Source organism: Triticum aestivum, chromosome 4D (genome assembly GCF_018294505.1).
Source record: "Triticum aestivum cultivar Chinese Spring chromosome 4D, IWGSC CS RefSeq v2.1, whole genome shotgun sequence".
Taxonomy (NCBI): domain Eukaryota; kingdom Viridiplantae; phylum Streptophyta; class Magnoliopsida; order Poales; family Poaceae; genus Triticum; species Triticum aestivum.
In genome coordinates this window covers 399,642,803-399,666,541 of record NC_057805.1, presented here as the reverse complement: position 1 = coordinate 399,666,541, position 23,739 = coordinate 399,642,803, and the positions used below count along the sequence as shown (strand labels likewise).

Sequence of the window (23,739 nt, the reverse complement as noted above, 5' to 3'; positions counted from 1 at the left end):
CAGCAATGAGGATAATCCTCAGATCACGGAGCTAGTCCGCATCTTTGCTACTAACATCTTTCAACTTATTTTTCTCTAGGAACATATCAAAAAATAAACGGGGAACTACGTCGCGAGCTATTGATCTACAACATAGATATGCAAATACTATCAAGACTAAGTTCATGATAAATTAAAGTTCAATTAATCATATTACTTAAGAACTCCCACTTAGATAGACATCCCTCTAGTCATCTAAATGATCACGTGATCCATATAAACTAAACCATGTCCGATCATCACGTGAGATGGAGTAGTTTTCAATGGTGAACACCACTATGTTGATCATATCTACTATATGATTCACGCTCGACCTTTCGGTCTCCATTGTTCCGAGGCCATATCTGCATATGGTAGGCTCGTCAAGTTTAACCCGAGTATTCCGCGTGTGCAAAACTGGCTTGCACCCGTTGTATGTGAACGTAGAGCTTATCACACCCGATCATCACGTGGTGTCTCGGCACGGCAAACTGTCGTAACGGTGCATACTCAGGGAGAACACTTATACCTTGAAATTTAGTGAGAGATCATCTTATAATGCTACCACCGAACTAAGCAAAATAAGATGCATAAAGGATAAACATCACATGCAATCTATATAAGTGATATGATATGGCCATCATCATCTTGTGCCTTTGATCTCAATCTCAAAAGCACCGTCATGATCACCATCGTCACCGGCTTGACACCTTGATCTCCATCGAAGCATCATTGTCGTCTCGCCAACTATTGATTCTATGACTATCGCTACCGCTTAGTGATAAAGTAAAGCAATTACATGGCGATTGCATTTCATACAATAAAGCGACAACCATATGGCTCCTGCCAGTTGCCAATAACTCTGTTACAAAACATGATCATCTCATACAACAATTTATATCATCACGTCTTGACCATATCACATCACAACATGCCCTGCAAAAACAAGTTAGACGTCCTCTACTTTGTTGTTGCAAGTTTTACGTGGTTGCTACGGGCTTAGCAAGAACCGTTCTTACCTATGCATCAAAACCACAATGATTTTTCGTCAAGTGTGTTGTTTTAACCTTCAACAAGGACCGGGCGTAGTCACACTCGATTCAACTAAAGTTGAAGAAACAGACACCCACTAGCCACCTGTGTGTGAAGCACGTCGGTAGAACCAGTCCCGCGTAAGCGTACGCGTAATGTCGGTCTGGGTCGCTTCATCCAACAATACCGCCGAATCAAAGTATGGCATGCTGGTAAGCAGTATGACTATTATCGCCCACAACTCTTTGTGTTCTACTCGTGCAAATAACATCTACGCATAGACCTGGCTCGGATGCCACTGTTGGGCTACGCAGTAATTTCAAAAAAATTCCAACGCACACGCAAGATCCATCTAGGTGATGCATAGTAACGAGCTGGAGAGTGTGTCCACGTACCCTCGTAGACCGAAAGCGGAAGTATTTCATCAACGCAGTTGATGTAGTCGTACGTCTTCACGATCAGACCGATCCTAGCACCGAACGTATGGCACCTCTGTGTTCAGCACACGTTCGCTCGATGACGTCCTCGTACTCTTGATCCAGTTGAGGCCGAGGGAGAGTTCCGTCAGCACGACGGCGTGGCAACGGTGATGATGAAGTTACCGGCGCAAGGCTTCGCCTAAGCACTACGACGATATGACTGAGGTGTGTAACTGTGGAGGGGGGCACCGCACATGGCTAAGAGATTGTCTATTGTGCTATTGGGGTGCCCCCCTGGCCATGTATATAAAGGAGGCAGGAGGAGGTCGGCCCTAGAGGGGGCGCGCCAAGTGTGGGGAGTCCTACTAGGACTCCCAAGTCCTATTAGGATTCCCCTTTTCCTTTCCGGAGTAGGAGAGAAGAAAGAGGGAAAGAGAGAGGGAGTAGGAAAGGGCAGGGGGGCGCCGCCCCCTTTCCCCTAGTCCAATTCAGACCTATGGGGGGGCGCCTCCTTCCCTTTGGCCTGCCTCCTCTATTCCCGTATGGCCCAATAAGGCCCAATACTTCTCCCGACGAATTCCCGTAACTCTCCGGTACTCCGAAAAATACCCGAATCACTCGGAACCTTTCCGATGTTCGAATATAGCCTTCCAATATATCGATCTTTACCTCTCGACCATTTCGAGACTCCTCGTCATGTCCCCGATCTCATCCGGGACTCCGAACAAACTTCGGTCATCAAATCACATAACTCATAATACAAATCGTCATCGAACGTTAAGCGTGCGGACCCTACGGGTTCGAGAACTATGTAGACATGACCGAGACACATCTCCGGTCAATAACCAATAGCGGAACCTGGATGCTCATATTGGCTCCTACATATTCTACGAAGATCTTTATCGGTCAAACCGCATAACAACATACGTTGTTCCCTTTGTCATCGGTATGTTACTTGCCCGAGATTCCATCGTCGGTATCATCATACCTAGTTCAATCTCGTTAGCGGCAAGTCTCTTTACTCATTCCGTAATGCATCATCCCGCAACTAACTCATTAGTCACATTGCTTGCAAGGCTTATAGTGATGTGCATTACCGAGAGGGCCCAGAGATACCTCTCCGATACACGGAGTGACAAATCCTAATCTCGATCTATGCCAACTCAACAAACACCATCGAAGACACCTGTAGAGCATCTTTATAATCACCCAGTTACGTTGTGACGTTTGAGAGCACACAGGGTGTTCTTCCGGTATTCAGGAGTTGCATAAACTCATAGTCTGAGGAACATGTATAAGTCATAAAGAAAGCAGTAGCAATGAAACTGTAACGATCATAATGCTAAGCTAACGAATGGGTCTTGTACATCACATCATTCTCCTAATGATGTGATCCCGTTCATCAAATGACAAAACATGTCTATGGTTAGGAAACATAACCATCTTTGATAAACGAGCTAGTCAAGTAGAGGCATACTAGGGACACTTTGTTTTGTCTATGTATTCATACATATACTAAGTTTCCGGTTAATACAATTCTAGCATGAATAATAAACATTTATCATGAAATAAGGAAATAAATAATAACTTTATTATTGCCTCTAGGGCATATTTCCTTCAAATATCACATAACACAATCCATAATATAAACATTCAATTCTACAAGCATCACAAGCATGAATGGCACAACATAATATGGTCAATACAAAATTACAAGTTTGCGACAACATATAAAAGGTCTTGCATAGTCACAATTTCTTACTAGAACTCAACAATTGGTGAGTGAAAATAAGATAACATTATGGCACGCCAATGCAACACATCAGATTTGTTGAGTTAAATGCTTTAGCTAGGAACAACCCCCCTGATCTTTGGTGACCTTGATTCGGTGGTATCCTACAATTCAGATTTAGGACATATTATATGACATGTGCCACTCTTACGTGAGTTCCCCTTGCTAGATTGGTATCCATGAAGCAAGTTCTGAATCCATGCTCAACCCGTGAGTTTGTGGGTAACCATCTGCAGAAATCCATGGATAAATAAGGTTCTCCACACCCTTCCCGAACGGGCTGGATATCCATGGATACCGGTATCTATGTATAATATTGCCATCCCTAGCTGTTAATCTACTCTGGTTCTTCACGAATCGGTTAAAACCGAGAACAATACTAGATATTTTGGTTCTTGATCTGCTATGAACCGACGAGTCTTCATTTTTTAAGAACCAAAATTCTTAAAGAGCCAATCGGTTCGATTACATCGAACACCCCGTCCTAGTTACCCAAGGACGGAGATACGTTCTGGAGCCCATGCTCTAGTAAGCCTGATTCTGTGAAGAAGAAAAGTGAATCTCCGCAGGCGAGTCCGTGGATTCGCCTCCCCTCCGCCTGCCGCACCGGTGGCTGGGGTGGGGAGGGTATTCCTGGTGCCTCGGCTTACATAGGTAGGGTTTTGGTTCTCGCAAGGGCGGCGCTCGGACGGATGGCGACGATTCTTCTTCGAGTTAGTATATTGGGCTTCGATCCTCCTCAAGTTCGTTCATCAGGACGGATTAGACGGAGCTCCGGCATAGATTCCTGCAAGCTCATCGGAGTTGCGAGGTTAGAGTTTCTCGTCGTGCGTATGCAACGGCGAGATTTGGTGTTAGGTTCTTTAGATCGATTCAAGGATTCAATGGCGACGACTGCGGGTCCTGAACGATGGTCCTTTGGGACATATGTACGAAGACTTCCTCGCTGTCATCGACAAGGTCAGACCGGCTCCGGTATGGGAGCGGCAACAAGGGCGTGTCGGCGGCTCGTTCTGGCGACGACAATGGTTGTTCGGTTGTCCATGAACCTCGATGTAATTTTTATTATGTTTGGTGTGCTTTGTACTTTCGGTGAATCTTTATAATAGATCTGATATTTTTTTAAAAAACTTTATACATATACACAATACATTTATATACAGATGTGGAAATACTTTTAGAACTTTTTTTTCAAACCTTTAAATATAAATATTGGAAGTGTTTAAAATTTCTGGCTGGGAGCCCGAGCTCCATCCAAATCGTCTCGCTCCAGGAGACCAGCCAAAATCAAGCTCCAAAACTATCCGGTGGATAGAGAATGAGAGCGTGCGGGTACGTACATGTCTTGTCACTCGTGCGTCGCATCGCTTCTTGGGTATGGCAGTATGGCACCGCGGCCGCGGGAGTGCAACGCACGCCACGCGTGTCCATGCGTGCATGGGGGACAAAGCCTGAGTGCTTGAGTTGACCAAGGCACCGGGCACCTGCAGTTTGGCAAAGGAGCGGACCAAATCGGGAAGAGCTGACGCCCGCATCGCAGCCAGCGACAGAGGCTGATTGATCCATCGAGTCGGCGCGCATGCGAGGCGATGCGACGCATGCGCATGGCCTGAACCTGAAGCAGCACGAGCAGCAGTCCACACTCCTCTGTTTCCTTCTTCATTTGTCTTGCTCATCTGATCTTGTCAGCAGCAGTTTGAATTTCATTGTAAACCGTTAGGCGTTGGAAATTCCATTGTATGACGCCTGAATATTCTTTACGAATCCCCGCAAATCAGTCAGCTTACCCCCAGCTTCCATGCTGCTCATGGCAGTTATAAGCTGTAGATCTGACAAGCCATGTTGGTACCCCTGACCGATAATAAACGTGAGAACCAGTTTCAAACCAGATCAGTATATGTTTATATACTGGTGGCGTGCGGGGAAAGGAGCTGACTGGCTGCTGCCGTGTTGTGATTGTGAAGCAAGATAGCTAGCACAGTAACAGCATTACTACTATACAACTTTTCGTCTAGTCGCACACCAACAATTTACTCCAGCTTGGGCGATAGGATTGGTTGGTGCTCCCTTGCTTCCTCTTTGGGTTTCTGCCTCCCTCCCTGGTAGTAGTGGAGATCCCCGTCGGTAAACTCTTGTCTACTTGGCTTTCCTTTTAGTGGGCATGTGTGATTCGCCAACTTTTTTTTTCAGGCAATTTTGGCTACTATATCTTTTTAGAAAAGGCCATCATGACTAGCTTTATTGAATTAAACAGGTATTACATCTTCCACGAGTCCGGAAACTAGAAAGCTTGGAGGCTCTCCCATCCAGCTATTAGAAGTCTTTTTACAGAAACTATGACTAGTTAGCACATGAGCCGCATTATTTGAAGAACGATTACAGTGTTTAAAAATAACATTCCCAATAAACAAAGACGTGTCCACACACTCCGCAAAGATTGCCGCTGCAGCATCCCACCATCTTGTTTGCTCGGTGCAACATTCAATCACCGCTGTAGAAAGACACCGCTTCCACTCGAGGAAATCCAAGTGAATTTGCAAAAATGAGGCCAGCCCGCATCGCCATGGTCTCCATTGTCACGACATCAACTACATAAGACATAAAGCGGCAATGGCCTGCTAAGAAGTTACCTCTCTCGTCCCTGATTACAGCAGCCGTTGCTCCTGCTCCTTCTTCCACATGGAAAGAAGCGTCCACGTTCAGTTTCACAAATTTGGGACCTGGCTTACTCCATCTTTGTACTTGAGCATTATTAACTTTGCAATTTTACTTGTAGCGATGTTTTTTTTAGGGAGCACCGTAGCGATGTGGTCGCACAAGGACAAGGGCACCCTCAGTCCCTGTGCACTGGGCCCGATAGAGCCAGGGACAGAGAGGGACGGAGGAGGAGAGGCCTGATGAGAAAGGGGACAAGGGTGGGGGCATGTGGCCCATGAGCCCACCTGCGGCTGCCCCCACAGTCAGCGGCAGCAGGGCATGGGGCCGCTTGATTGACCCCCGGTCTCCCTCTCCCAAGCCACCTCTCGCCCAGCAACGAACATTTTTTTCTGAACACAGCAAAGCAACGAACTACTCCTACAAAACACTTCCCGCGAGTTGACGCTGGCCATTCTCCTGGCCTTTCAGAGCTCGGCTCTGTACTCCTACTCCGGCCGCCGCCTGCTTCAGAAAACCCAAATAAAACCAAAGAAACACATGGATGGCATGCCATGGGCCTCACCTCTTCGCTGCCGGTGGAGCCACCGGGCCAGCGGAGCTGGGGGATCGGCGAGCCAGCCAGGCCCGGCGAAAGAGAAACATCTCCGGTCACCAGTCGTCCGTGCACGCCTCGCTTTCCGTTTTCCCTGCCTGCCCGGCTCCGCAGTTCCGGTGGGACATGGTAACTGTGTCCGTGTCTCCGCTGTTCAAAGCGAGAGCGCCACAAAAAAGGCCGGCGCTTATGTACCACGGTACAGTGGTACCAGTACCACCACCGGAAATCTGGATTTAATCGAATTTTAATGGCCAGTCGTACTAGACCATGTAGTCTGTCGGGCAGTAAAGCGTGCGCAACAAATTAATTTCCGTGCAATTCAATGTGTGCAGCAGTACATTGAATTTGCTGGGCTGCCTTCGCCATACGAGTAGTGGTATAAATGTACAGTTCCAGATCGGCCCATTGCGTTCAGATATCGTAACAAGTGGACGAGACTTTACTTCCGCAGGTGAGCCAAATATTACTACAACAAACATGGACCAGAAGGGGCGCGGTATTACTGTATCATGTCTGCGTATCGTGAATCATCTTCCGCTATACATCAAGAGGCCAGCGCAATGAAACTGAACCTGAAGTCTATGCAAAGCACGATCCATCGGTGAAGTCCAGAAACTGAAGTTCGTCAGGCAGGATGATCGGTTTGTGCTGCTCTCTTCTGCAAGTACTGTTGCTCCTAGCTTTAGCTGTCCCAAGCCTGAAGAAGCACTGACCTAGGTTGCCTCATTGTCCCAGTAGTTCCTCAGCTGCGACATATGGAGGAGCAGCCCGTCGCGGCCTAGTCCTGTGGTGCTGCTCGTCATGATCCATGGAGGAGGCCTTGGATAGAGCGAACCGATGTTCTCCAGGAACACTTTGATGTTCTCATCAGGCCGACCCCCTTTGCCTTTCTTTACTTTGTCACACTTGGTGAACACAAAGGTTAGCCCGACCTGTGACACCAAAACAATAGAATAGCAGATAGTTGCTGGAGATCAGTATTATTATAGGGCACATGTACAATCAATCCTGAAGATACAAGTCACTTGACATTTAAATCCATAACCAGCATGTAATATACATTTTCAGGTGAAAGGGTAAGTTGTCTCACATTGTTACGACCAAGCCAGTTAGCACAGTCGAGGTCAATTTGTTGAGTTGGAACACTAGCATCAACAAGGAGCAGTACACCGACCAAAGTGTCCCTGTTCAAGAAATACCCCTTGGTAAATGAAGACCAATCCGTTCGAGCTGTCTTGGACGCAGCTGCAAACCTACATGCAGGAAGAACTTGATCTGATCATGTTTACTGCGTAGGCCAGGTAAATCCTAAACTATGCTCAGTAGTTCTTGCTGGGAAAATGCCCTAATGAGTATGAAAAAATAATGTAAAATTTGAGAATGGAAAATTAACACTAAAAGTTCTTTTGAGTTCCTACTTAAAACATTGTTGCTTCATTTAGTGTGTAGAATTGCTATATCCTCAGAGATTACAATCAGACAGCAACTTATTCAGAAGTTGACAGAGCTTATGTCTGTTCTAAATCTAATGTTGGAGTTGACAAGAAAACCAAAATATGAAAGGCTTCCAAGACATACTTTCAACATAAAGATCTTTGTCTGGAGAGTGGTGAAGGAGCTATTCCATGTAAAGGTGTAGGGTCTGTTTGGTTTTCAGCCAACGCTAGCCATACCAGCTCGCCCGGCTGATTTGGTACTCGTTTGGATTGGCTCCAAAACTTTGCCTTGCCCAGCCCACCTGGGACGCGCCTGTGTTAATTTCGCCAACGCGCGGGTGAGCAGAGGGCACCAAAAAACTTCACCAAATAATGGACGAGGCTCGCCCGGTCTTCTTCATCGTGCGTTCTCATTTGTCGTTGTGAAACACAGATTAACCAACTGACTACGCGCTGACAGCGTGAGCCCAAGCGGCACCTCTCAGACTTTTAGGTAGCAGATCTGACGCAGCTATCTAAGCGGCTGTGTATTATCTTGTTCAACGAAGCCCAATAGTCTTTTTCCTAATTTAAGCGGCCATGGCCTATTTAAATATGTGCAGCACGTCTGTAATTATCTTGTTCAACGAAGCCCAATAGTCTTTTTCCTAATTTAAGCGGCCATGCGAAATCAATAGGTTGCAAACCAAATAGAGCCCTAATTTTTTTGCCAAAATGTTGGTAGGTACAAATGTTGTAATCCAAACAACATCAACTCACCAATTTTTTTGGCCGTGCCAAAATTTTGGTCGTGCTAGTTGGGGCTCAAACCAAACACACCCGTATTGGCAAGTAGGCATATGATACAAATGGCCAACGTCCACTATGTGCTGTTGAATGTGAAATCATCTGTCCACGGGTCAGAAATTTGGGAGCACTTAGGTGTGAGAGTGGCGATTGCAGAAGTCTGTTTGTTGGACCGAGCCGAAGCCCCTATGTTGGAAATTATGATGCAGGAGAGGTCGGTTCAGCTAGGCCACCTCCAGATATCGGATGGGAAGAGCTTCTGGCGGTAGCTTCATGGTATGTATGGTGGGAGAGGAGGCAGGCTAACCGATCTGAACCAGTTCAAGCTCCGGTTCATTCAGCACAAGCCATCCTGGCCTTATGTCCCAATTACGGTAGAGCTAAGAAGAGGGCAGAAGGGATTCGGAGAGGAGGCTGGAAGAAGCCGCCACAGAACTATGTGAAACTGAATGCGGATGCAGGCTTCGATGACGATGATGAGAGTGGAGCTACTGGTGCAATACGTCCTGATGACCATGGAGATTTCATATCAGCTAGAAACTGTGTTATACCCTATATTGATTCAGCCGCCATGGCAGAAGCAAGAGCTCTGCGGGATGGTCTGGTTTTGGCGGGACAAGTAGGATGTACTAGATTCATGGTCAACTCTGGTTAGCAATTCTGTTGGACCATCTGCCAACTTGTGGCTGTAGGATCCACCTGATGCAATCTTAGCACAACTAGTGAACAATGTAACAACTATGCCCAATGGATAAAGTTGCCATGATGGCTTTCCCTAAAAACAAGACGTACTTTCAAAAGAATGAAATTTATTTGCCATGATGGCTTTCCCCCCAAAAAAGAAGAGATGCTTTCAAAAGAACGAAATTTATCTAGAAGACTTGTGGCATATCCTATTCTATTTCTTTAGGCATATATATGCTATTCAGTGTCTGCAGTTTGAAGCAGAAATAATTGGTACTACTGGAGCAGGACATAATGTATTGAACTTCCAAGGCATTATGTATGTATACATACGCTGACATTCACTTACATCACACATGAACACACAAATGGCATTGCATCAAGAACAGTATGCAAAAGAATAAGAAAAAAAACAGAGGATGGTACTATTCAACTCCTGAAGAACATGAGCTTGTTTTTACTTATTAATCATATGTTCTTATGAAAACTAAGCTCCTTCAAATTAATCAATTGCAGCTTCAGAAAATGCAATAAACTAGTAGTGCGGGTGAAGAAAGTGAATATACCCGTAACCAGGCAAATCCACAAGGTACCAACTCTTGTTAATCAAATGGTGGTTAATTGTTTGAGTCTTCCCTGCAAAATATATGATATCAGCCCCAGATATGATATTTAACAACAATAAAAGGACAAGTTTGTAGCAGTAAAGTAAAGTAAATTTAAACATGGAGCTTTGGCTCAGTGGTTGGGCATGCAGTTGTGCAGCCTGCCCAGACAGGTTCAATTCTCAGAAATAGACTAGTGATGCACAGGGGCTTTTCTCCATTTATTTTCATGAGGATCAGGGTTAGTACCTAGCATGGTGGAGGAATGTGTGCACTAATCCACCCATCAAGATAAAAATGTTGGCACTCATAATTCAAAGGCTGTGTGCATCCCTAATGCTAGGTGCAGAAGCTGGGAGAAGAACTTTTGCAATAAGATGACTGCATGCATCAGCCGATGCAGAGTTAGAGGGTTTACCGTCCTTTTCGGAAAAGGAAAAAAAGGCAGTAGCTTAAATCCAGGAAATTTGCTATAGGATCAATGAAATAATACACCCTCGTCAAAACAGATTGATAAGGCGATAAACCTGTCCATACCTAAAAGTACAATTCACAATTATCCCGATAATACAGTTGAAAATCCCCATAACACAAACAGAGCATTATCAAGTCTGCAGCATAATTACATTTTCATCTCAAGCCGAGAGCAATTACTAGAACACGTGTATCATTGAAAAGGCCAACTCACTTCAGCAATTTTAACCACTAGCTACTCTAGAAGAAACAAACACATTTTGCTATGTCTGGCACCACAAACCACCTCTACAACCAAAGGAATGAAAATGATTACCAGGCTTCTTGGAGGTGAGTGCGACTTCATTGCGGCGCGTGAGCGTATTGATGAGAGAGGACTTGCCGACGTTGGAGCGGCCGAGGACGGCGAACTCGGGGCGGTCGTCCTTCGGGCAGTCCCGGGCGTGCGCGCTGCACCCGATGAACTCAGCCTCCTTTACCCTCGCGTCCCCGGCGTACGGTCCCACCACGATGTTCGACCCCGGAATCAACATCTCCGCCGCCACAGCCGCGTCACGGTCTACCCCCGGCGGGAAGAACAGCGCCGTATCCGTGGGCACCCTAGGCGGCTCGGCCTTCCGGGAGTTCTTGTGGCGGGTTCGCGCCGGCGCGGGCGCATCGCCGCGGGGGGCGGCCCCGGCTGCCGCGGCGTGCGCTGAGAGCGTGCGGCGGACCGCGAGGGGGCCACAGGAGAAGGGAAGCGGTGTGAGGGCCTGCAGGAGGAAGGGGCGGGGTCGGAGAAGCATAGCAACGGCGGCGCGTCTGAGTTGCTCGACAGAATGACGGATGAGGAGGCGCCTTTTACGGGGTTCTTCGTTGGGTACTATAGTAGAAGCCTACTGCAACAAATAGCAGCCCGTAAAGGGTAGGCCAGAAAGCAGAACCATAAGTAACCAAGACATTTGCTAGCCCATTATAGTTCTCAAAAAGGGAAAACAATTGCTAAACACCGATCTTAGTGTCATAAAATTACTACTAATGAATGTCGAGAAAGGGTATAATTGAATTCATAGAATTGAGCGAGTGAGAGATGAAGCTGAATATTTTCATTCTTGTTCACATTCACCCCATACATACATACTCCTCCAATGGTTGTCCAACCCCCCTATTATCTTCATCAGTTTGAACAAATAATATAGCAGCGTTTGCAAAGCATACCTTCTCGGGGAACAAATCTAGATGTTTAGAAAATATTCGATCACGAAGGTCGTTGTATCTGCCAAAACCATAAGCATAATTCCAGTGAGGGCACCAACAGAGGAACTTAGGAGTATGGTAAATGACCAGGACAACAACAGATAGACAAACTTACGTCCCAACCACATCTGGGGCTATACCAGTACAAAAGCCAGTTAACTCACTGAACCGAGCGGCAGTGAGGGGCTGAGGGCGGCAGCCAACAGGGGATGGCGAATGGAGACCGGCGACGGCGAAGGACGGCGAGCAGGCGAGGGTAGCCACTTCCCACAAGCCAGTGACCGGCTCCTGGGAGGGAACTGGCCGAGCGGTGTGAAGCTAGGGGAAGAGAGCGGGCGAGCGGCGGTTTCCTGGAGGGGAGGGGAGCGCTGGAGCCCGGAGCGACGATGGTAGGGCCGGCGGCGACGATGGGAGGGGCCAGGAGGGGCGGCGGCTGTGTCTCCCGCTAGGTCGCTGCGTGTGTTTTTTACGGATGGGTGGTTGCTGTGAGTCTGTGACTGTGTCGCTCGGGTGAGGAGGCAGTGGGAAGTGGGCTGCCAGCCTGCTACGGTGGGCCGCAAATTGCAAATTACTAGCCTGCTTCCCGGTTTATTCTTGTTCTCCCAGCCTTTTCCCTTTTTTCCTTTTTTATTAGTAAAATAACATTTCTTCTGTCTCTATGGACATTCATGATCCATATTTTTCACACGCATGGTGATTTTTTTCTACAGAAGATAGGCACTTTTATAAATACACGATAAATATTTTTAAAATGTTTACACACGTAAAAATTCCTTGTAAACAAAAGTGTTCATATATATAATTTCAAAAATGTTCACGTAATTAAGAAAGCGTTCACATTTTTCTAGAAATAAGATTTTTTTTAATGAAAAGCAAAGAAAGCAGACTGAAAAACCAAAGAAAACACAAAAAAAACTTAGAAGAAAACTCACTGGAAAAGTATTGGGGAAGAGCTCAGTAACAAAGACAGGGTGCGAGTTGCTGACTGGGCCGGCCCATGATAGTGAGCGCCTTTTGCGTCTGCCTAACTATATGACGAATTATTCTAAAAAAAATTATATGACTAATGACTGTCCCATCCCTATTTGACTCATTTTGCGTCAAACTGTCGAGCAATCGCACAGACGGGTTGAGCGAGTAGGTATCGGTTTCATCATGGATGTGATTTCATCATGAAACTTCATACATGAATATACCGGTTAATTATGTATATTACAAAAAAATTCAGATTTTTTATTAATTTTTATAGTATTTTTTTAGAATTTACTATTCACAAGGGGTGCGCGTGGAGCCATGTTCACGTCCGTTTGTTTATTTATTTCAGTCTGTCCATATTACAATATTCAAAAGATCTTATAATTGTAAACGGAGGGAATAGTAGAGAAAATCTCTAATATCTAATGGTATATCTAAATATTTATAAATCTAAATCTAAGTCTAATCTAAATCCAACTCTAAATCTAAATCTCTTTTCTATCTCTACTTATCTCCTCCATTGGTCCTTCGTCCAAGTATATGTAATGTTTCTCTGGAAAATACCCAGATACACTTGGTTGTATGTGCACCTCATAAAAAATCGTAGACAATTCAGGAAAAGGTCAGAAAACTTTGATTTTTTTGGCAACAAACTTGACCCACTGACGTACTTGTATAAAAATTTCGACAAAGAAAAACTACCGTAAGAAATCTGGGCATAAAAAACAAATTTTTCAAGACAATATAGAGTGGATAGTACCTCTATATAGTGTTGATTTTGTATTTTTCGCCAACAATACCCCAAAATTCATTTTGTCCCCAAACTTTTTTATGCGAGTGTAACGCTATATCAAGTTTGTTGCCATCAAATTCATGATTTTTGAACCATTTTTCAAATTACTAATATTATTTTGAAAAACAGGTGCACCCACACCAAGGTTCCATTCATTCCCCTCCATGTTTCCCCTCCCTATCCTTGTTTTAAGTTTGTTCTTGTAATCTCTAGTTTTTTTCATTGGTTTCCTCTTAAAGCCATCTAACCTACCAGACCACTTATTGACTTATCAAATAAGTTATGTTTTACTTGGTAAGCTAATAAGTATTTATCAAATAAGTGTTTACCAAATAAAATTCCTTTTTAACACAATCACATTAACATGTGCATGTAAATCACAGGCTAACATACTAAAACATTTCTGCTCCGTTGCAATACATGAGTAATTATATGGTATATTAAAGAAAAGACGTAAGGTGCCTGCTCCACCCTAAGTGTTTCGCTCCCTAGCTTCATCTGCATCCCTCCCCATTGAAAGTGCATTTATCCCTAAAAGTTTTTTTGGTGTGATGGTAATATGATTAGTTAAACCAAATGACAGTTGTTAAAAGACTATTTCAGGTCATTGGTTCCTCAAAGGACTATTAAGTAGATGGTTGACCTCTCACTTCAAAAAAGATAAAGGTGTAATTTTCCAACAACTCGAAGCTTTGGGTTCGGTTTATTTGAATCCTTAGGCAAAATTATTAAGAGGGGTTGAGCTGATCGAAAGAAAGTGTGGGAACACAACAAACTCATATACCAGCCTTCCCAACACAATATCCAAGAAAATGCTCAAAACCTACCATCAAGTGTCAATGATCTACATACCCTGTGCCCACAGGGGGCTAGAGGTCGTTTCCATGGTGTCGGGGGTTGAGTCTCCGGATACCCCATGCGCACGGGCTTCTTGCATACCATGTCCATGGGGTCTTGGCTAAGTCTCTGGACCCGTGCCCATGAGGTTTGGGGATTTTCTCTCGGGTGACTCCGTGCACACAGAGCCCACTTAGCGCATTAGCACGGGGCCTTGTGTGGCAAAGGCTGCATTTAAGGGGTTGGGTATAAAAAGCCATTCATCCACCTATAACGCTTAACTCCAGTGTATTGTGAGCCTATCCCCATTCCCACACCTTGATTTTCTCAATACACTCAATCCATCCACTCAAACTTGTTGATTCTTTGGGATTTGAGAGAGCAAGACCCGATTTACCCAGGAACCATGAACTAAACAACGTTAACTTACATGCAAAACTAATTCAATCAAATAGGAAGACAACACTTCAACCAAACCAATTTGTGTTCCCCACTTGATTTCTCCATCCACACTTTTTACTCTTGGTGTTTGGGCTCCTAGGCGGTAGAGGATCCTATGAAAGCTTCTTTAATCGTGGTGTGCTCCGAACAAGTTTGTAAAAGGTTGGTGGCCACCTTCAAGACCAACGACGAGTGAATTGAGAGATTATCACTCCCCAAAGAGTACTCCGGGATAAAATCCACGTCAACGACTCACTTGTGGTCATTCCTTTATCGTAGCTTTACTTGCTTTGTATGCTTGTTGGCTTGTTAGATTGTTGCATAGCATGCCTTGCATTGAGCTTGTGTATCATATATGTTGTGTTCACCTAGTTGTATTTCTAGAGAACCTAATTGTCCACATTGACCTAAAATTTGGAAGTTAAGCTTAAAATATATACTTTCCTATTCACCCCTCTACTCTAGTCGACCTCTCAATCCTTCAATTGGTGTCCAAGCTATGGCTCTTCATTAGGGCTTAATCACCTAAAGAGATATGATCGATCTAGCGGATGGGATGTGGACCTACCACAACAAGGTGGAGGGCCTCCAACGCCTCCGCCCGAACTTCTTGCCGCCACACAACTCGTTGCTCTTGCATCCACTGCTACCTTATCATGGTGAATTTGGCATCCTCGGTGACGGAATTTAAATCTGCCTTCATCAAAGGAAATCTGATCCATTGTCAAGGAAGAAGTGGATACAAAACTGAAAGCCTTCACTTCCGCATTATCCTCATTTGCTCCAAGTGAGGCCCGTGATGTGGACGATACAAGAGAGCGTCTTGTTCGCCCCAAGCTTACTTTCACACCTCTCTACAATGCTGCAGTCTCAATACTCTCCAAAACCTATCTAACATCTGCATATTAATCATGTTGGAGCTCTGCACCCTTTGAATGCTAGCGCGTTTGCTAAATGGAAACTCGCTATGTAGTCTCATTCATAGTGCCTCGGCGCAACTACGGTGGGTGATTGTCAATGGTTTCAAGTCCAAGGACCCCTCAAGCTTTACCCCAAGGGAAGCCATTGATGATCAAGTTAATGCATTGTTGGATGGAGATCGTGTGGCAGAGATTAGTACTCCCCGCATCGATTCAGGAGGGGGTTAAGTGGGTCGCACCTTGCTTGGCTGGCTTGGTCCTTTTTTCTTTCTTTTTTATTTTTTATTTTCCTAATTTGGACATATTTGAATATGAATTTGAAGTAGCCCAAAGTAATATCAATTCAAATATTTAAAAAGCTGCACAAAAATAGTCGGGATATAATAGATCATAGGAAAAGCATTTCCAACCTTGATGCATGTTTGTAAAATCATTTCATGCAAATGGATTTAATATAGACTATTAAATAATTCCCTAAAATGATTTATGGTTTCTAAAATAGCCAAATTAATTCATTTTTAAAAAAATGCACTGAAAATATGTTATACATATGAATGACATGTTCACATCCTAATTTAAAAAATTTAGGATGTGACACGCTTCCTCGGGGGAGCACACATGTGGTCCGCGATGGAGCATACTTGCGTTGCATAACTTTACTACACCGTGCGGCGGAAGACATGCGTGCTCCACACTGCAACATGAAAAAACCTTGATTTGCTAGTACACAAGAAAACTGTCGGATCACGGGTTCCGGCAAAACCCTTAAGGTCCGAACTCTGGGGTGCGCGCGAAGTTCTTTCCTCCCTACCGATCCACGCCCTAGGTTTGCTAAGATCTCGCGGACGAACTCGACGAACTCACAACACAAAGACACAAGATTTATACTGGTTCGGGCCACCGTTGTGGTGTAATACCCTACTCCAGTGTGGTGGTGGTGGATTGCCTCTTGGGCTGATGATGAACAGTACAAGGGGAAGAACAGCCTCCTGAGGATGAGGTGTTCTTGAGCTCGGTGTGTGGCTAAAGATTGGCTAAAGATCAGATGCCCGCTACTGTGGTGGCTAGTTCTACTTATATAGGCCCTGGTCCTCTTCCCAAATATTGAGCGGAAGGGAGCCAACAACGGCCAATTTGAAAGGGGACAACTAGTATAGCTTATCCTGACAAAAGTAGTGTTCGGCTGCAAAAGGCTCTGGTGGTGACGCTGCCTTGGGCTCCATGGTGACCTCAGTCTTGCCATCCTGCTGGTCCTGGTCTCGTTGCACCGATATGGAAACCTTTGCTCAACGCCTTGGTACTCCGCGCCTGCGCTTGCTTCCTTAGCACCAAAGGGGAAACAAGGACACTGCGCGCTGGCGCCCGCCTGGTCTCGATCGTCATGGCTCATGTCACGAGAACCTCACGAGGTTTGCCCTACCTTGATCTCTCCGCTCCTCGCGAGCCAACCAGGTGAGGCCGCTCATGAGGCGGTCTTGTGTCGTCCGCCTCGCTAGGCTTGGCCCCTCGCGAGGGTCTTGAATGCCTTGTTGATGAAGATGGGCCGTAGGGGCCCACGCGCAGAGCCACGTCGTGGGCCGTAGGCAGGCAAGTCTGGGGACCCCCGTTCCCAGAACGCCGACAGTAGCCCCCAGGCCCAAGGCGCGCTCGGGCTTGGCTTCGAGGCGAAGCCAAAGGTCAAGCGCGGAGCGCCGCGGGCCCCAAAAGCCTGCGGTCTTGGTCGACGCGTGGCGGTTGATTGGACATGGGCGTCTTCGCTTCCCCACGCTGCCTTGGAGTCCGCCCGGCTATGCGGCCCCCGCTACCTACACAGTTATTCTTCCATCGCCCACGCCTTACCTTCCCAATCCCTCTGCTTCCTCGAGACTCTGCTCCTCTTGTCCAATCCGACCTGCACTCTGCCCACTTCATCGTCATGGCGCCGAAACAAGCAGACAAGGGGAAGAAGCCTCTGTCTTCGCCGAGTGCGCCTCCAGCCGTCGAGCCTGCAGTCGGCCGATCCCTGGTGCTCAACGATGAGGCCATGGGCAAGGTGCGTCCCATGCTCGCCACCAGCTTCAACGAGTGGGGGAAGATGGTGGCTTGGCCTGCGTCTCACGCTTGCATTGCCCGGGCAGCCACCGAGGTCCCAATCTTCATCGATGCCCTTTGGGCCGGCCCGATTCCCCCTTTCTCTGCCTTCTTCAACGCGGTGCATGAACATTACCAGATCCACATGCTGCATCTCGACCCCCAATCCGTGTCTCTCCTTGCCGTCTTCGCCTTTGTGTGTGAGGCCATGGTGGTCATCGCTCCTTTCGTGGCCCTTCTCCGTCATTTCTTCTCATTGCATCTGATGGATCCTCGGCAAAGCTCGGGGTGCGTGAGCTTCCAGGCTGTGGCCGCGACGGCGAGAGCGGGGATCGAATTCGAGCTTCCTCCATCCACGAGCGAGTTTCGGCCACGGTGGGTGTTTGTCGACGCCGGGGTGCTCAGCCCTCTGCTCCACTCTCCGTCAGCACCTGTCGTTCCCAACTCCGGTTGGGGCCACGAGAAGCTTGCGAGCCCCTGTCTCGTCCCCGTTTGGCTCAGGCTGAGGAGGTTGAAGGACCGCGGCGTGACTGCGCCTATGGTGGTGAAGGAGTTCGTCAGACGCCGAGTCGCTCCGCTTCAGTGCCATTCTCGCCCGATGTGGGCCTTGCTCAGCAGTCAGGACCATATGAGGTTTCAGGAGTCCGGGCTCCCTCTTAAGACGCGACAAATAGTGCTCGAGGTCCTGATAGGTGTCCCTTCGCCGGACGACATGCCTGGGAAGAGCTGTCTACTGTACCGCTGCATGAACAAGGCTGAATTTGTAGAGAGCATGCCTTCCTTTGATGAGTGGGGACTGCGCCCGGACGGCCTGGTGGGGTCCCGCGAGAACCTCGTCGATGTGGCTCCCTTCTTTGCCGCCAGCACCGAGCTCGTCCCGAGTGTGGGTGCAGGGGGGCAAGCTCCGACGGAAGCTGGTAGCCTGAGTGCTGAGGTGCATGCGCCGCCTGGGGATCTTGGGGCGTCGTCCACGAGAGCTCGTGATTCCTTCCCTGGGGCATCGGTTGCGGAGGCAACGCATCACGTGGCTCCCGAGGCCGAAGCTCCGGAGGCCTCGGGGGGTCGCGGTCAAACGGCACCCGACTGCTCTCCTCAGCTCGGCGCTCCTGAAGTTGCCCCTCCGAGCGCTTCCCTGGCTGCGCCCCGTGCCGGCCGCCACGTCCAACGCTTCGGTCGGCTTTGCGTGGACTTCGAGGAGCTCCACAAGAGGAAAGGATCCTCGAGCAGCAGCGGTATCTTCGGGCCGTTGAAGCGGAGGAAGTACATCGCTGTTGACGAGTAAGTACCTCATCTTTGGGTCTTCTTGAGTGCTGCTTCCCTTCCTGACGTTAGTTCTTCAGGGTCCCTTCTGTCAAGGCCGCTGTGTCCCCCGAGAAGCAGCCCCCTCTTTCCTCGACTCCCCCACTGGCCTTGAGCGCTATGAGTCTGCATGCTGTTCCTAGAGCAGGGTTGGTTGGAGACAGTGGCGAAGCCACGTTTTGGCTGTGTAGTCACTTGACTACACAGGAATTTAGCATGTCAAGACTACTATGTGTGCGTACACCACCCGCTGAACAAGCAAATTATGAAAATTGAATATAGTGGCCCACTTGTCATGTATTTGGGCCTTTGGGGTAACATTTGACAAGGAAAAAAGAACAATCCTAATAACTTCCTTGATCGGCTGATCCCTGAAATCCCGTGATTTCTTCTACAATTCAAACTTCTCCACCTAGTGGCGGAGCTTGACGAAGTTTGTTGGGGGGGGGGCTAAATAGAATATATGAGCTAGTGGGGGGGGGCAAACACACTAAATTTGACCATCTAATCTCTCTCTGAAAAATTTATACCTGCACGTGCCAATCCTTGGGGGGGGGGGGCTCCACCTTTTCAATTTTTGGCTTCCCGTCTAAAAGCCTCTCCAAAATAGAAAACTTAGGTGTAATCTTTGGACTGGGCCTCAGGCACGTCCATCTCCAGCGAGCTGACCCACAGTCCATTGTCCGTTCGCCTCCGGCGAACCCCAAGCGATATGATACCCATGGTACGACACATCAAATCCAACACCATGGCGAGGCCCTTCTCCTTTCATTTGTAAGCTCTATCTTCATTCTCTTCCAAATTTCTTCTATCATGGCCAACATTAGGAATTAAGAGGTTCTTCTTCATTAACAATTTCATGTGTCGTTTTCCTTAGCAATATCTTGTTTTGGCGGATCTTCAGTTGATAAATGGATTATGGATAAATATATCGGGTCTTGAGTAATACCAATTTTCCTCTAGTATATGTATTGGTGAAGTTGGCAGTGATTTTGCCGATTACGACAGTGACAGTTGAGATAGCATTTCCGGCATAATAAAATATACCAATTATGGTTTGCGGAATAAATTGGCGATGATTTCTTGTATAATTATCTTATCATACCTATGTTGAAACCAATGTAATCCAATCTATTAGCATGATGCTATTATCCATACCTACCAAAATATGCACAGGTGGAAAGGATTGTTACCAGAAATATGGTTGTAATAACATATGCACTTTTTCCTGGTCTAGAGTAAGGTCGATTTGAAGCCGCACTTGCCCCGGGGTGGCGATCTACTAGCGCCTGGGGCCGGGCCATGAAGTTGCACGGTGGTGCAATGACCAAGAGGATCAAGCAATCGCCATTTGGCGGAGCGACAAGGAGAGTGGCGGCAGGCTGTTGTCGGCAAGGCGGTGGAAGGAGATCATTGATGGGAGAGGTGGTGGCGAGGTGCGGTGCTGGAGCTCACCAAGATCGTCGTCCGGGGGAGTCGGAATTCTTTTGTTAGTAAATCTTGACATCACAAGGTCTGAATCCTGGCACCGCCACTGGTTGGAGAGGCGCGCTTGCCTCCATGGCGCATTGAATCTGCGGCCTCGTGTCCCTCCCCCACGGCCTAGCGTGGAGCTTGGCGGGCGTGCCCAGGACCCCTCCTCTGGTCATGGACAATGGCTGGTTGGCTTCGGTCTTCGGTTCCTCTTCAAGTAGCGGGCCCGACTGGCCAGGGCTCCTCGCGAGGCCCGGCTAGCACCAGCCCCCGGCCCCCTGCCGGGAGGGTATACGCCGCTTCACGTCCCGCGTGCAGCCCCCGAGGCGGAGGACGAGGTGGGCCGTGCACTTGAGTTAGAGCACGGGCGAACCGTCGTTCGTCATGAGCTCTTCCAGGAGGCGATGGGCGCGATGAACCGACTCGGCAGTGAACTTGCAGACGTCGACGCACGCCTCAAGGCTGAGGGTCTTCGGCTGGTGGAGGAACGACGCAAGCTGAAGGTGGCCATCAACCTGGGCCGCCATCAGCGCGATCTCGACAACGCGAAAGCCAAGGCGTCCCTCGAGGTTTCTCGTGAGGCTTGCTCTCGAGCTCTGGAGGAGGCTCGCGAGGCTGACCGCCGTCGCGAGGCTGCGGAGAAGCGCGCGTGGGAGCTCCAGGCCTGGAGTCCGTCCCTCGAGCAGCAGGTGGAGGCGCGCAAAGCCGTCCTTGCGTCACTGAGGGGGACGCCCGCCGAGGAAGAAGAGGTCCGGAAGCGCGAGGAGGCGTTGGCTCTGGAAGCCGTGGAGCATAGCGTCGAGCTTGAGCAATTGGAGACGAGGGAGCGTCAAGTTGCCCAAGCAGAAGATGCCGTTGGGGCTCGCGAGGCCAAGCTCCAGGAGGAGGTCGACCGTCGGGTGGCCGAGGTTCACGCGGATCTCGAGGGTTAGCACGACCTGAAGCTGAAGCTTGCGGAAACGGAGGCAACGGGCAGGACCGCCGCTCTTAGGCCCAGGTTAGCTGAGGCAGAGAGGCGTGAGGAGGCCACGGCCGCCGCCCTGGTCACGGCGCAGGCAGACTTGGCCTCTGCCCGCACCGAGCTGCTTTCTCTCCAGAAGCGGGTAGCTGACGCCGAGTCCGTTGCGCGGCAGAACAGGGAGGAGGTGCTCCAGCGGCGGACGCTGGAGCGCGTGCATGCTCCCATGCTCCAGGACCTTCGGAACAGGGCCAATACCGCCCTGGGCCACATTTGCGATGAGGACGCCCCTCACCCCCACGCGGACGACTACGCCAGCCACCTCCGCTTCTTCACCGACGTGGTGACGCGCCTGGAAGCCCGGTCTGACAGAGCTCGCCAGCTCGTGGAAGAGAGGAGCCGGGGCCTGCTCGGGCGCGCGTTCTCACGTGTCTTCAGTCATCTTCGGAACACCTTCCCCGACTTCGACTTTGATGCCGCCATTGCCCCCGTACCGCAGGTCATCCGGGGCGACCTAGCGCGGTGGGTGGAGGACAACGTGGATGCGCTGGTCAGGGCCTTCGCCTCCGAGGACGACGCGGTGGTGGTCGCGGCAGACGAAGGTGACGTGGTCAACGATGGTGATGGAGGCGCCGTCGAAGGTGACGACGATGCCGGCGAAGGTGACGACGATGTGAGCGACGTGTCCGAAGGCGATGCGGCGAGCGACATATCCGGCTGATCCCATGTTCCCCTACTGTTTTATCCTATGTGCAAAAACTCGGGCGCGGCCCCTAAAGATTGTCAGAGCATTTTCAGAGGGGGAGCCCCTCGTGTAAACAAACCACTATCTTTATTCCTTTATGTCAAGCAGTATGCACCTTCGAGGATCCGCGGGCCCGGCGGCAAGCTTGCTGATGCGGCTTACCTTAGCCAAGTAATCCCCCATGCTGGGTCGTGAGATCTTGAGCTCCTGAGGAACTCCTGGGGGGTCTGCTGGCTACCCAAGAGGGCTTCACGAGAATCCGGCGCCGATCGTGGTGCCGACGCGCGCGGCGCGTATGCTGCGCCCTGCCCCGCTCGCGAGGAGCCCACGAGGGGGAGGCAACGGTCGTAAGGCTCAGGGTAAGTGATGTCTACTACACAACCTTCTTCTTGTAGACGTTGTTGGGCCTCCAAGTGCAGAGGTTCGCAGGAGAGTAGCAAATTTCCCTCAAGTGGATGACCTAAGGTTTATCAATCCATGGGAGGCGTATGATGAAGATGGTCTCTCTCAAGCAACCCTGCAACCAAATAACAAAGAGTCTCTTGTGTCCCCAACACACCCAATACAATGGTAAATTGTATAGGTGCACTAGTTCGGCGAAGAGATGGTGATACAAGTGCAATATGGATGATAGATATGAGTATTTGTAATCTGAAAATATAAAAACAGCAAGGTAACTAATGATAAAAGTGAGCAGAAACGGTATTGCAATGCTAGGAAACAAGGCCTAGGGTTCATACTTTCACTAGTGCAAGTTCTCTCAACAATAATAACATAATTGGATCATATAACAATCCCTCAACATGCAACAAAGAGTCACTCCAAAGTCACTAATAGCGGAGAACAAACGAAGAGATTATTGTAGGGTACGAAACCACCTCAAAGTTATCCTTTCTGATCGATCTATTCAAGAGTCCGTAGTAAAATAACACGAAGCTATTCTTTCCATTCGATCTATCATAGAGTTCGTACTAGAATAACACCTTAAGACACAAATCAATAAAAACCCTAATGTCACCTAGATACTCCAATGTCACCTCAAGTATCCGTGGGTATGATTAAACGATATGCATCACACAATCTCAGATTCATCTATTCAACCAACACAAAGAACTTCAAAGAGTGCCCCAAAGTTTCTACTGGCGAGTCAGGACGAAAACGTGTGCCAACCCCTATGCATAAGTTCACGAGGTCACGGAACTCGCAAGTTGATCACCAAAACATACATCAAGTGGATCACGTGATATCCCATTGTCACCACAGATAAGCACATGCAAGACATACATCCAGTGTTCTCAAATCCTTAAAGACTCAATCCGATAAGATAACTTCGAAGGGAAAACTCAATCCATTACAAGAGAGTAGAGGAGGAGAAACATCATAAGATCCAACTATAATAGCAAAGCTCGCGATACATCAAGATCGTGCCAAATCAAGAACACGAGAGAGAGAGAGAGATCAAAGACATAGCTACTGGTACATACCCTCAGCCC

At 48.2% G+C, this 23,739-nt stretch overlaps 1 protein-coding gene across 1 annotated transcript; it reads right to left on the bottom strand.

The window, feature by feature from the left end:
- Positions 1-6,930: 6,930 nt before the first annotated feature.
- LOC123097000 (GTP-binding protein At2g22870) lies at positions 6,931-22,228 on the bottom strand. Its single transcript, XM_044518774.1, has 7 exons — positions 22,100-22,228; positions 11,851-12,053; positions 11,697-11,754; positions 10,816-11,374; positions 9,987-10,056; positions 7,605-7,767; positions 6,931-7,446 (listed from the first exon to the last, which is right to left on the bottom strand). The coding sequence occupies exons 1-7, from the start codon at positions 22,226-22,228 to the stop codon at positions 7,228-7,230; spliced, it is 1,401 nt and encodes a 466-aa protein (XP_044374709.1). The 3' UTR covers positions 6,931-7,227.
- Positions 22,229-23,739: the final 1,511 nt, after the last annotated feature.